This window comes from Mchenga conophoros, linkage group LG1 (genome assembly GCF_057382185.1).
Source record: "Mchenga conophoros isolate Kocher_MC1m ecotype Shallow Benthic linkage group LG1, M_conophoros_male_GT1.1, whole genome shotgun sequence".
Taxonomy (NCBI): Eukaryota; Metazoa; Chordata; class Actinopteri; order Cichliformes; family Cichlidae; genus Mchenga; species Mchenga conophoros.
The window spans coordinates 32,080,374-32,093,940 of NC_140526.1; the positions used below are offsets into that span (position 1 = coordinate 32,080,374).

The 13,567-nt window shown below is 41.8% G+C and overlaps 1 protein-coding gene across 24 annotated transcripts in view; it reads left to right on the plus strand.

Annotated features, from left to right (window-relative positions):
• madd (MAP-kinase activating death domain) overlaps positions 1-13,567 on the plus strand; it is a 55,146-nt gene extending 41,579 nt beyond the window's left edge. For 19 of the 24 annotated variants that reach the window (XM_085275514.1, XM_085275471.1, XM_085275511.1 and 16 more), the window contains 10 exons: positions 212-332; positions 513-618; positions 742-852; positions 937-1,044; positions 2,042-2,206; positions 2,331-2,403; positions 2,728-2,834; positions 7,548-7,617; positions 10,116-10,162; positions 11,254-13,567. In XM_085275514.1, the coding sequence (XP_085131640.1) occupies positions 212-332; positions 513-618; positions 742-852; positions 937-1,044; positions 2,042-2,206; positions 2,331-2,403; positions 2,728-2,834; positions 7,548-7,617; positions 10,116-10,162; positions 11,254-11,367 (1,022 nt within the window). In that variant the 3' untranslated portion in view covers positions 11,368-13,567. The remainder of the gene's footprint in view (positions 1-211; positions 333-512; positions 619-741; positions 853-936; positions 1,045-2,041; positions 2,207-2,330; positions 2,404-2,727; positions 2,835-7,547; positions 7,618-10,115; positions 10,163-11,253) is intronic. The other 5 variants (XM_085275566.1, XM_085275558.1, XM_085275601.1 and 2 more) reach the window with 1 other exon arrangement.

The following is a 13,567-nucleotide window of genomic DNA, read 5'->3' on the forward strand; positions in this document are numbered from 1 at the left end:
AAACCTTATTGTGTGTAAGATGTGTTAACGACCAGCATGTATCAGACCCCGATACACGCATATTTTCTCCTGTTATAGAAATGTATGCAAATCTTTGAAAGAGCTTGGTGGCTGCATGTGGTGTAGTTTGTGTTAATATGTTACCAGCCAAGGTGCAGACAGAAGCTTTTCAAATTTTGGGGAGCTTCATCTGTCTTCTTGATGTTTCTAGGTAAGGAGCGCTCCACACTTTGGGACCAGGTGCAGTTCTGGGAGGATGCCTTCTTAGATGCTGTTATGTTGGAGCGTGAGGGCATGGGCATGGACCAAGGACCTCAGGAGATGATTGAAAGGTTCCACTTGGCCATTGTTTTAGTTCAGCCAGTGTGATTTATGTTAATTTTCATATGCTTTTTTTTTTTTTTTCTCTTGGTCTTGGTTTTTTCACTATGTTGCATCACCGTTTTCATATCTACTCCATGGAACTCATTGTGGACTGTGAATAAGTTCTTCTGTGTTGCATGTCGACACAGATACCTGTCACTGGGAGAACATGACCGCAAGCGCCTGGAGGATGATGAAGACAGACTTTTGGCCACCCTGCTGCACAACATGATTGCATACATGCTAATGATGAAAGTATGGAGTGCTTTTTGTCAGTTCATTCAAAGCACAGTAAAACTGTTTGTTAATATACACAAATTTTTGTTTCCCTGTGAATATGTCAGCCTTTGAGGTTTGTGTTTGTTTGTTTTCATGTAGGTGAGCAAAAATGACATCAGGAAGAAAGTGAGGCGCCTGATGGGCAAGTCCCACATCGGCCTCACGTATAGCCAAGAGATCAACGAGATACTTGACAAACTGGCTCAAATGGTAAAAATTTGTATTCGTTTTATTTCACCCAGTTAAACTTCAGTTCATTGTTTTGATGAAATATGTGCTGAACTACATTTGCAGAACGGCCGAGAGCTGTCCATCAGGCCCAGCGGAAGCCGTCACATCAAGAAACAAACATTTGTTGTTCATGCTGGCACTGATACTACAGGAGACATCTTTTTCATGGAGGTATGCAAAGTCTGCATTTTATGTGTACTGTCTCCCTAATGACTTGGTCACATTAGAGTAAAAATAAGAGGGCATTCTGCTTGTGACTAGGAAGAATTTGTGGTTTGTCAGATTGATTACTAGTTACAACTTTTTGCTCACAGGTTGAGCATGTAACCGCCAAATTGGCGCACTAAAGTTGCAACCATTGTTGGTTGCAGACTTAGTCCCTGTCTTTGACGTAACCATTTCATAGATGTGATTGGAAGCTCCGCAGTAATGCGGACGCTGCACCGGTCCGTTGTGGTGAAGAGGGAGCTGAGTGTAAAAGCGAAGCTCTCAATTTACCGGTCGATCTACGTCCCTACCCTCACCTATGGCCACGAGCTGTGGGTAGTGACCGAAAGAACGAGATCGCGGATACAAGCGGCAGAAATGAGCTTCCTCCGAAGGGTGGCTGGCCTCTCCCTTAGAGATAGGGTGAGAAGTTCGGCCATCCGGGAGGGGCTCAGAGTAGAGCCGCTGCTGCTCCACATCGAAAGGAGCCAGCTGAGGTGGTTCGGGCATCTGACAAGGATGCCCCCTGGGCGCCTCCTGGGTGAGGTGTTCCAGGCATGTCCCACCGGGAGGAGGCCCCGGGGCAGACCCAGGACACGCTCGAGAGATTATATCTCTCGGCTGGCCTGTGAACGCCTTGGTATTCCCCCGGATAAGCTGGAGGAGGTGGCTGGGGAGAGGGAGGTCTGGGCCTCTTTGCTTAGGCTGCTGCCCCTGCGACCCGGCCCCGGACAAAGCGGATGAGGATGGATGGATGGAGATTGGAAGCTCATTACACAGTCGCAGTAATTTTAGGTCATGTTGTGGTCTTAAACCACTGTTTTCACCAGTGTGCCTGTAGCATAACGCAAAGGTTGTAGCAAAGGATATTTTTCTAAAATATCAAATGGTCTCAGAGTGTCTGAAACTTTCCTGAACATAGAAATAGTGTGCTTATTTTACTTGTGCTTTATTGTTCCAGGTTTGCGATGATTGCATAGTCCTGCGCAGCAACATCGGTACCGTTTATGAACGCTGGTGGTACGAGAAACTCATCAACATGACCTACTGCCCCAAGACCAAGGTGCTGTGTCTCTGGAGACGCAACGGCCAAGAGACGCAGCTGAATAAGTTCTATACCAAAAAGGTCAGAGGCTTCTTGTGTCTGCATCTCTTGTATTAAATGATGCAGACACATCATCTTCTTAAGAGATGTGTCTGCATCTCTTAAGAAGATTCTAAAATCGAATAACTTTCTGATTGCTTTCCAGTGTCGTGAACTCTACTACTGTGTTAAAGACAGTATGGAAAGGGCTGCAGCAAGACAGCAAAGCATTAAACCAGGTATGGAGTGAGTTAGAGCAACCACAGGCTCCTTTTTGCATCTTATTTCATTCATTATTCTCTTTAACATGGACATTGTTTCTTTTGACAGTTTGATTGTTGAGTAGTACAAAATAGTATTTTATTTTGATTAATTAAATATTTTAGAGCAGTCAGTATTGCATAGATATAGATATGTTGATAATAACACAAAACATGGACAGACCTAAAGTTTAATAAAGCACTGCTGCAGATTTGAAATTTCCAAGTACTTCCAGGTTGTTTAAGGTAAGAAGAACATGTGACAAGCTTTCAGACATTCCTGTTCCTGTGTCCATCCTTCAGGTCCCGAACTGGGCGGCGAGTTCCCCGTCCAGGACATGAAGACTGGTGAAGGTGGACTACTGCAGGTCACACTGGAGGGAATCAACCTTAAATTCATGCACAGCCAGGTAAGAGACCAGTTCTACTGCAAAGAAACTGCGTCTCATCTCACAGAAGGGCATGACAATGTAGAATCACTCATGATGGTTCAGACTTCATCGTCCTTCTGTCCACCCTCTCCGCTCGTCTCTCGTGTTTGCCTCTGAATCATTTCCTTTCATCGTGTGACGTCTTCCTCTATCACTAAGAAAATCCTTACAACACATTTGATTGGCATCTACTCATACCTGTTTTTCCCATAGAGGAAGAATTCCTGTTTGTGCTTTTGCTTTTTTTGGATTTGGCCCCCCCCCGTTTCTGTGTGTGTGTGTGTGTGTGTGAGAGGGAGAGAGAGATTGTGTGCATGTCTTTGCCAAAAAATGAACCCATCCTTCCACACAAGTTTCTTTCGACATCTGTGGTGCTCGGATTTCATGTTGAGTTACTGTGTGGGAGGAGATGTTAATCTGTTCGTGTGTGTGTAAGAGTGACGTTCCACAGTGGTAAGACGGATGACCTTGAGAAAAGACTTTTCATTAATAATTGGCTATTTTATAGCAACCTTTGATTTTAAGTTTGGACCCCTTGAACATCTTCATGTGTTGTCTTCATGTCTGAGCAGTAGTGATAGTTGGGTGCTTTGTTTCCACAGGTTCATTTAAAATGTGTAGCTCTGATTGAACTATGCTGAATAATACAAATTAGGGGTAGAAGTGTTCATTGTTAGATACCCACTATCTTTAAACTGGCATCAGTTCACCCGAGGTCCTACGTTTTTTTGTTTTTGTTTTTTCCTTTTAGAAAATTCTGCAGCAGTGGTGTTCTGGGTAATTTGGACGGTCCATCACACTGCAGAGACGTGTCATTGGACCCACTTTCCACCCCCCAAAAACTGAAATATAATTTTTCTGTTACCGCATAAATTTCTCCCATTTTAATTACATGCACTGCAGTATTATGCAAAAGACTTAATTGTACCTTGTTATATTTTGGATGTTGTGATTAATTAGAAGCAAAATGCCCAAACCCAAGTTTTTGGGATAGTACTGTATCCGGTTGTTCAGTGATGACGCGACGAATCCTACTTCCGGGTCTAAAGTAGTCTGCGTTTAATATGGCTTTTGTGTTGTTAACATGTTTAATGTTATGTATTTTCTTCTATTTAATCTCAAAAAGCTCCTAAAACAGTCAGTGATCCCTGTTGACCTCCCTCGGCTTTTATTGCCGCTAATAATTTATTTAAGCTCAGTTTTTAAAACCTTAGGATGTAACTACAGCCCAGCCCATGCAGCAGTATATGAATGACTAACCTCGTATTGTGGATGGATTATCTCAGTTGTTCTCCTGGCTGAAGTTTGGTCCTTTTACAGCATCCTGCCATGCGATTACATTTGTTCCTGACCACCGAGAACACTCACGTTAACTTTTATAGAGTGGAAAAAAAGTTAGCTTGTTTATATTATGCTAACATAGCTGTGTCGCTAGTGGTCACGTAGCACATCATTATATACCAGCTAGCCAAACTTCAGTAACCCTACAAACGTCACTGCTGTTTAGTTTTCTGTCTTCATTTATGCTGGAAGTGATAACAGAGCTGTACGTTTTAATTTGTTTCCAAAACCCCGCAGTCAGGACATGCTATATTGTATTTAGATAGAAGCTAGCGAGCTAACTTCCTGCTAACTTCTAACTCCGTTAAATGTCATAAATTCCGTTTTCATGGATGCCTGGATGTTAAACTCAATTGTTACACCTGGTAGAGCAGAACGCTGATCATTTTATTAAAGATGAAAGACTTTAGACAGTTTTTCAACTCTCAGTAATGCCATAGTGATCGTTTGATATATGGACCTGCAGCGGAGTTTAGACCCAGACACGGCTAGTGATGTCAGACTTAACGACCGGATATCAGTACTCAAAATGAGGAACTTTGTTCTATTTAGTTTTAATTCATGATGGTGCCCAATACAATACCAGTCAAAATTTTGGGCATAGTGAGGGCATGCATATTTCTCATGAACTGAATTTAATAAAAATCTGATGCAAAATTACACAAAATTAAACTCTTTGAAACTCCCAAGTGTTTTGGAAAATGTAAATGTCTTAAAATTCAGTCTAAACAAGAAAAAATATTATAATTTAGTTTTTCTCTCAGTGAGCTACTATTGATTTATCTTAAACAATTATGTAGTAGAAAAGTAAGGTATACCCAAGATACACATATTTGGTGGACAGCGCAGTACTACAGCAAAACGAGCTCAACTTACTGTTGGTCAGTGAATAACTCTACAGTAACTATTCACAAATCACAGTAGAGATAAAATGTGGATAATAACCAAAAATAAAGAAACAACCTAGTGTATGCAAACTATTGACTGTAGATATATACATGTGTGTAAATGTTTGGCTGGTCAGCAATCATAGACTGTATATTAAAGACGGATATAGCCACGGTGATATTGTAGACCCTGTTTATGAAGTGTCGACTTGAACATTTTGGCCCTTGTCATCTTGATTTCTTTGAAACCAGACATGACAAGTAGATCCAACCAAGGAACTGACAGGCACCTTAAATAATAGCCTGCTTTAATACTTTATGGGACACTAATTGGCAAAATGCTTTTAATTTTGTGTTAAATAAGAACTGAAACGAACAATTGAGACAATAAAGTAATCAGAAAATATATAAGATCATAGATCAAGTGAGAAATGGGACTGTTTTCCACTTAACTTTTACATATTCAGTTGGTTTTGCAGCCAGAGGAAACAACCCCTGGTGGCCATTAGAAAGACTGCAGGTTTAAAACTAGAACCTAGTTAACCACCTCCATCGTCCACACTGCTCCACATCGGTCTGCCACCCTTCACCCCCCCAACTCTCCTTCTCAGGCCTGAAACCCTTTCAATAACCTGTTCTCCACACTCTGCACAGTCGTACACTACCCCGCTCTGACTTGCAGCACCTCTGCTCAACATCCCATCAACGACCCGTTCAGTCCTGCAGTAATTATTCATCTTCTTCAGTGTGCATGTGTTTAGAAGGATTTTTATCTATCAATCACATCTAGCTAGCTTTGGCTCATGGTGTAGCAGCTTTCACATCAAAATGTGTGTAAACTTTGTTTTGCTACACAGCCAGGTGTGCTAATATTGAGCTGTGGGGTTCAAAATTACTCAGATTCTAGGTATAAGTGGTAGTTTTTAATATATATATACTGCCCTCATATGATTCAGTACATTGTGGAAAAAAAATTCCCTATATGCTGAGTAACTCCATTTTTGGAAAACTTGTGGAATATCAGATGATAGTTTTGAAGTTTTTTTGTTTTTGTTTTTAGACAGAGCCACATGATTTTTGAAATGCCAGGAAATCAAAATGACCATCTTGGTATTTTAAAGCCTAAAGGCTTCTTCCATCTTTTAAATACAGTCCATTGTCAAAACTAACAATCATGTCTACTTTCATAGTTTGTTTTTTTCCCCACCTAATGTGACAAATAATATCAAACTAGTAATATATAATTCCAGTAGCTCTGTCATATTTCAACAGACCACTATTACTAATCCCAAATACAACATGATGAATTAAAAATTTCCATGCACAGTATTTGCATCAGCTCAATAAACGTCCTCATAGATCATGTTGGGGTCAAGAAGACTAACTGAAAACTAAGCAGTGTAGTGAGCGTCCGCCTTGTTGGGTCCCTCTGCAGTGAGATGTATCAGAGGAGGCATCCTGCACATAGTGGGATTTATTGTCCATCAGTAACTACCCTCATTTATTTGTTCTGCTGTGTGAGCAAGTGGCGTTGGTGCCAGCCCTTGTTGCTGGAGGAGGAGGCATGGAGGGCTCTGGGGGGGAACTGAGATGTTTAAAGTCCAGGAAAACAGAGGTGAATCCAGTTCTTAATACCCTAGTCAAACCTCTAGTCTTCTCTTTTTTTTTCTTTTCTTTTTTTTTGTTGTCTTCTTTTTTTTCTTTCCTATTTCCTAGTAGTTTTTTGTGGGCTGAGTCCTCTGGTGATGGATTTTTTTTTCCTTCAAATCATATTGGCTCTTGTAACCACTTAGCTGGATTTTTGATTTGAATCTGTACGAGGCTCCTGTGGACAGTGCCCTCTCAGAGTGTCGTCGAGTGTTTGTGCTCTTCTGTCCGATAATAATCCAAACCATTTCTCTCCCATGCTCTCTCCCCCTGCAAGGAGCGGAAGGTACACAACCTCTGCTGTGTTTGCTTATTAGCAGTTACATCTTATTCGGTTCCTTTTGTTTTCTCTACCTCTTTTCTTTCCTGTTGTAGCTGTATGGCAACTCTAATTTTGTGTCCTTGTCTACATTTTATATGGAACTTCCATGTATGCATCATATGGGCCATATTGCATCTTTGAGCATAAAGAAAAGATTTTTTTTTAAAAGTATCTATGCTGTTTACACCAAACATGACAAAACTGTCCCAGTTCTGATTCATTTCATTGATGAGCCACGTTGAATCAGCGTTGAGCTTCTCCTCATTGCCCATGTATGCGTTTGATCATGGAAAATTTCTCATAGTGTGCTTTTTCTTTTCCTTTCTTAGCCGTTCAAAGCTTGCATTCCATGTGTAGCCTTTTATTTTGACCTTTCACACTGAATAAAACAAGTTTAAACATGGCTAATTCTTTAAATATGACGTGTTCACCATCCAGTGTTGTTGAGTTAATAATGTTCTGTCTTGTTTTGTTTTGTTTTTTGTTTGTTTTTAGGTTTTCATAGAGCTGAGTCACATTAAAAAGTGCAATACAGTGAAGGGAGTCTTTGTCCTGGAGGAATTTGGTAATTACACCATCTATTGATTCTAGGCCTGTACTCGGCACGGCAGTAACTCAGCTTCACGGCAAATGTATTGATGAAAGCTAATAAGGGTTCACTAAATTGGATAGCCGCCCTCCTCTGGAGCATTGAGACACTGACGTCTGCAGGCGATTAAGTGCGTCATGCATTATTTCGAGGGTGTGGTTTGCGCTTAGTCATATGCAAGTGTTGAGGTTTAGAGCAAGGTAATAAAAAGCCAAAGTTTGTGAGAAATGGTGTGCGCAGTGTAGAGAAGGAAGGCTGAAACGTGTATCATAAATAGCTATGCCAGTTTGTGTAGATGTGTGAATTAAAGGGGACCTGTTCTGCTTGTTTCCAATTCAATTTTTATGTTGGAGTAATTAGTAATCCTCATTGATCTTATACTAGATTATGGTGCAAGCAGTTTAGTCTCATTTTTGCACTCTTCCTATTTAACTTTAAGCCAGCTTTCTGTGATTCGCTGCTACCCACCAACAGCAGCTTTGGACAGCGTGGCAGTAGAGTGGCTCTGCTCACAGTATAAAGATATTTGCTCTCAAACTAGTCTGAATGCTCTGATTTTGGTTCTATATATTTAAAATATTGCACATTTTTCAAATGAGAATCCACCACTGTAGTATTAACATGTAGACACACACAAACTCAGCAGAAAATAAGGACAGGGTCCCCTTTAAAGGTGCCATACAAATATTAGAAATAAAAGCATCATATTAACTGATTTTCCAGAAACGACATAATCAAAGCTCATAATGCTTGGAAATATGTAAGCATTAAGGGCATTTTGCTCATATTATGGTTTTCATTTGTTGACAAAAGCCATAAATAGATCTAAATCTCTCAAGTAACACTAGTCCCCTCGTAGCTAAATGGCAGCCTGTCCTCCATGACAGCAGTGATGTGTTCTAGCCCTGAGTTAGATAAGTTGTTACTAGAATTTGAGCTGCCACCTTTTCAATAAGACTGTAACCTTTTTTAGATCTTAAACCATGTATTTTTTTGGCCTGGTTTAAACTGTTCCATGTTGAGTCAGCCTGAGGGAAGAGAGCAGCAGAGTCTGAATGTCTTTAAAAGCGGTCGATACTGCATCGTGCCTGATACATGAAGAGGAAGACATTTAGTCTCATTAGTAGGATGGTGTAGTGGCTAACACATTTGCCTACGGAGGAGACACAGACCCAGCCTCAGGGGGTCACAAGCTAGGTACTCGTAGTGCCAGATGAATGGGAGGGTTGCGTCACGAAGGGCATCTGGTCTAAAATCTGTGCCAAATCAGTCACACTGATCCATCCGCTGTGCGACCCCCTACTTCAGGGAGCAGCTGAAAGTACAGCTCAAGTATGAGGATTCTGTCCGACCTGAGATGCGTCACACAGTTAGTGGGTTCCTGTTAAGTTTCATGGAAAATGCAAATGTCTGACTGAATGGTGAGCAGTAGCTGTAACTCTTAAACTTGCTCAGACGTCGAGCGCCTGGCTGGGTTACTGTTGTGTCTCTGTGCTGCTTTTGTAATGTTGCCCTCATCTTTGCCACTATGAAAACCTTCATTCTCCAGCAGGTAAAGTGTCGTCACCTTTCTCCTTTCTTATTGAAACTAAACCTGTGCAGAATATTTCCTCACTCCGTCCTTTTCATAGATTTTTTTTTTTTCTTCCCCCCTTCCTCTTTCCCCTTTTCTGTACCGCTAATTTTTCCTCTGCTTCTTCCATCACTTGCTTCGGATTCATTTCGGAGATCACCCCAGACTCCATCACTCACGTGGTCATCACTCTCTGACCATCTGTATCTCAGCAAGCGGAGATCTTAGGTGGGACAGTTAGTTTGTGGGGGTTGAGGATTTCTCAGCCCTTTCACCTGTCCAGATCTCAGCCTTTCCATCTCTGCTATGGGTTCAGTTACTAATGAAAAGTCAGCCTGACCCGTGGACAGCGACGTGGTCCCGGGTCGAAGGATTTTGGCCTCTTGTATCGACTCTTCTGTGATGTTTAACTTTGAGTTCACTGGCTGGAAGGGCTTGGGGAGGTCGTCCTTTTTATTGTTTGTTTTTTCATATATTAACTTTGCGGCCTTCTTGGTCGCAAACTCTCTTGTTATGACATTTGTGCTCGTATTTGTTCATCATGTGGGCCATGAACGTCTCACCAACCAATCCAAGCTGAAATTTAACATTTTGCTTTCTTATTTGAAGACAAAGAGAACATTTGATCAGTTCATTAGTCACAATAAGGAAACGCAACATGAGCAGGATTTCACAATTGAATTTTATCTAAGCTAAAAGTAGACAGCCCCTTCTGCCCCTCAATCTGATCTTTAATTGACCTTTATGGTGAACTTTTCTTGGCCCACATCTCATTTTACACCTTGTTGAAAGTCCAACCCTATAACCACACCCCCGCCCCCTCCCAAAAGCTCTCAAATATGAACTCATTGAGGTTTCTGCTGCCTTTGAATTCTCTGTTTTGTCTCTTGCACCGGCGTAGTTCCTGAAACTAAAGAAGTGGTGATCCACAAGTACAAGACCCCGATGGTGAGTCCTCTCTTCCTTTGTCTGAAATCATGAATATATACAGCTATGTGACTGCTGAATGCCAGTGACAAGATGGACACAGCAGAAATGTGTGCTTTCAGACCAGAGTTCATTTCATAGTTCTTTGAACTCTTGGAGTCAAAGAACTGACTTTTTTCTGTGCGTCTGCACCACATGAAGCAGGAACTCTCAAAGTTTATAGAAGATTTTTTGTGGGCTGGAGAATATCCGTGTGCGCTCTGGTGGTGCAAATGCAAACAGGAAAAAGCCCCGAAGGTAAACGTAGTTCTCGGGGCGAGCTCCCCAGTGGGCACTGGGCGTCTGTAGAGCTCTGGTCTGAAAATGCCTTTGGTTTTCATTTCATTTCGACAGTATGCTGACACAAGTGAAAGACCTGACCTGACCTCTGTGTTGATTGGATTTTTTCTTAATTTTATAGTATTAGACAGGTTCTTTTAACACAAGAAAATTGCATTTTAACCACTGTTCAAGAGGTAAACAGCAGAGTGACATCACCTGAGGTTATATAACGTTTAAAGATGCCCGCTTCCATGTATCTGTGGCTCAACGCTGCTTCTTGCCAAACCACCACACTGCAGTGCTGTAGCTTCTTTTTTGCTCAGAAAATGAGGACATTTTAGCAGTTGTAAAACCCCACGATGACATTTCTCAATAATGTGTCAAAAAGTGACACATTTCCCAACTCAAGTAAGACCATAGGATGATGAGCCTTCAGGTTAAAGGTCAAATAGTGCTTCCTATTAAAGAAGTGCAGGGACATTTAAAGATTTGTGATTTTGTACTTCTCTTTTTTTTAAACTGCTCATTAAGTTGCTACGCTGATTAGTGGTTTCCAGCCAGTGGCAGGAACGTGTGTCATGATGCCAGCTCCCGTAGCGCAAATAAAACTGAAGCATTTGTAAAAAGCGCATCATACCATCATTAGTGGCAAATGATTGACAGAGTGCCTTGAAATACCCCACAGTATATAGACCGAGAGGAGCCTCTTATCCAGCTTTGTTCATTGTATTATTAATAACTGCACGCAGGTGGTTCCCTCTCACTTCCTCGTGTTTGTTCCTCCTCTGCAGGCACATCAGATCTGTTACTCGGTCCTCTGCCTTTTCTCGTACGTGGCGGCAGTCAAGGGGAAGGAGGCGGAAGGAAAACCCAAGATGCTGTCACCGAGACCCCTTCCTAGCTAGTCTACACCCCACACTCTCCTCCCCTTCCCTCTCTCCCTCATCCCTGGCGTGCCTCTCTCTACTTGAAAATGGCATCTCGGCTCCTAAAACCAGACTCGACAATCCCCAACTTCACTCTAAGCACACAACTCCCGCGCTCCCCTCCTGTGTATATACAAACCCGAGACCCTTTTTAGATCCAATTGTGTAGACATGTTTGGTCTGTGATGTCATGTAAATACTTCCAGCTCTTCACCACTGTTGCCCAGATGTTCTTCCCAAACTAGCTAAATGTTTGCCCGCTTCATTACTCTGGAAAAGTTGCTCCCCCCAGAGCTCCTCTGCTCCCGGTGAATGTTTTGCTCCTTGTTCCTGCTAGCAGGACCCAACAGTTTTTACTCGTATGTGATGTGAGGGCTCCACTACCCCATCACCCCCCAAACCCCGAGGCACTGAGTGCTTGCAGGTCCCGCGCACAGCCTCGACGTACAGCGTAGCTTCCTGCCCGTCTCCATATGACTGTATGACGTATTCTGTGATATGTGGTTACTGTAAAGGTCCAGTCTGTCCCAGTTGGTCCAACAACCAGAGACTGTCGTGTAGTGCGGGATGTTCCATGCTGAAAATGCTACTGTATACTGCACCAGAGCACCGCATGTAAATGCTTCGTTATGGTGTTTGAACCCTAAAATACTGTGAGTGTTCTCAGATGTGTACTCTAGCCCGGCCCACCCGGCTCAATTACTGTTCTAGTTCTACTGTAAAATTTCTCGTCTGTGGTCTGCTGTTATCAATTGCATGTTACTATAAGGATGACAAATAAATATTATATATATATTTCTATATATAGTATTTATTTAATATATACATATATTGACTGTACATTTCTGGAAAACAAAATGTTACAACTGTTAATTTGCTAGATGTGCAATACTTAAAAAGTAGTTAGCCATTGCCAGAGCCAGGTTTTCTCGAGTGAACTGGCTTTCACAGGGTGACGAATGTAAGAACGAGTTTGTTTTCTATAGTACACATCGATCGATTGAATATTACGACTTCAGTGTGACACGAGCATTTAGTTTTAAAAGGTGATCACAGGTCAATCGGTGCAAAGGACTGCTGCTGTGTCGCTCTCTGTGGGTGCTAACAAACCCCACCCCAATCAGCGATGTCACAGCAGGCGGCGGGGATGCCGGGGTAAATGTCACCGTCTTCTTACAGCTTTTAATTGTAGGCAAAGGCTGCATGGATAATGAGCTACTAAAGGCAGTGCAAAATGTCTTTGATGGTACACATGTGAGCTGTTTGTGTGCCCACTTTGAACAACGGATGTTTCAAAACTTTTTTCTTTCACTTGACCATAAATACAAGTATGTAAGTCATTAAAACATTCAGTGGTGGGTGATAATCTAGAGACATAATTGTAGATATTTCCATATCTGTGGTACAAACACTGGAGTTACACGCTGGTACTTAATGAAACCCCAATAAAAAGTAGTGGGGAAAAGAAGGCATTTTTAGTAACAGTGTAACATCCGTGCTGGAATTATTCCTGCGCAACTGAAAACACAAATATTCACTAGAGAAGCCGAAACCAGTGTAGGAGCTGCATAATCGACTGATGGGGTGTGGAGAAATGAGAAATAAGCCACCAAACCCACAGCAGCAGTTCTTCCTCCTGTGACTGACCCTTCAGACGCGCTGAAGATGCCATCTGTGGTCACCTGATCTCCAAGGAGACGATTGAGTCTTTGTCGTGTCTGGTCCCATCGCTGGCTCGTTTACTTTCACAGTGAGAGTGCGTGGGTTTTTTTTGGGTTTTTTGTGGTTCGCGTGTGTGAATGTGGTGAACACTTTTCTCTAGATCAGCAATATATCAGTACAGCTGTAAGGCTGGAAGATGTTATTTTGATCCTGACATGCTTGTATTTTTAAGGAATTTAACTGTGCAAAAGGAAATCTGAATGTGGAGAAGATGCTGTTAATAAATGACAGAACTTGATCTGAAGCATCTGCAAAACTGATCTGAGAATTTTCTGCTTGAGTTAACTTTTTTTTTTTAAACTGGATTATTACAACTCATCTCTGTTGCTGTGAAATCTGATAGCTGTAAAGAGAAGGAAAAATGACATGAGATGGATGGTGTAAGTATTCCAGTATTCAAAAAGTATTTATAAAATATGTACAGCTTTGGCAATATAATAAAGATGTCCCAAACGAA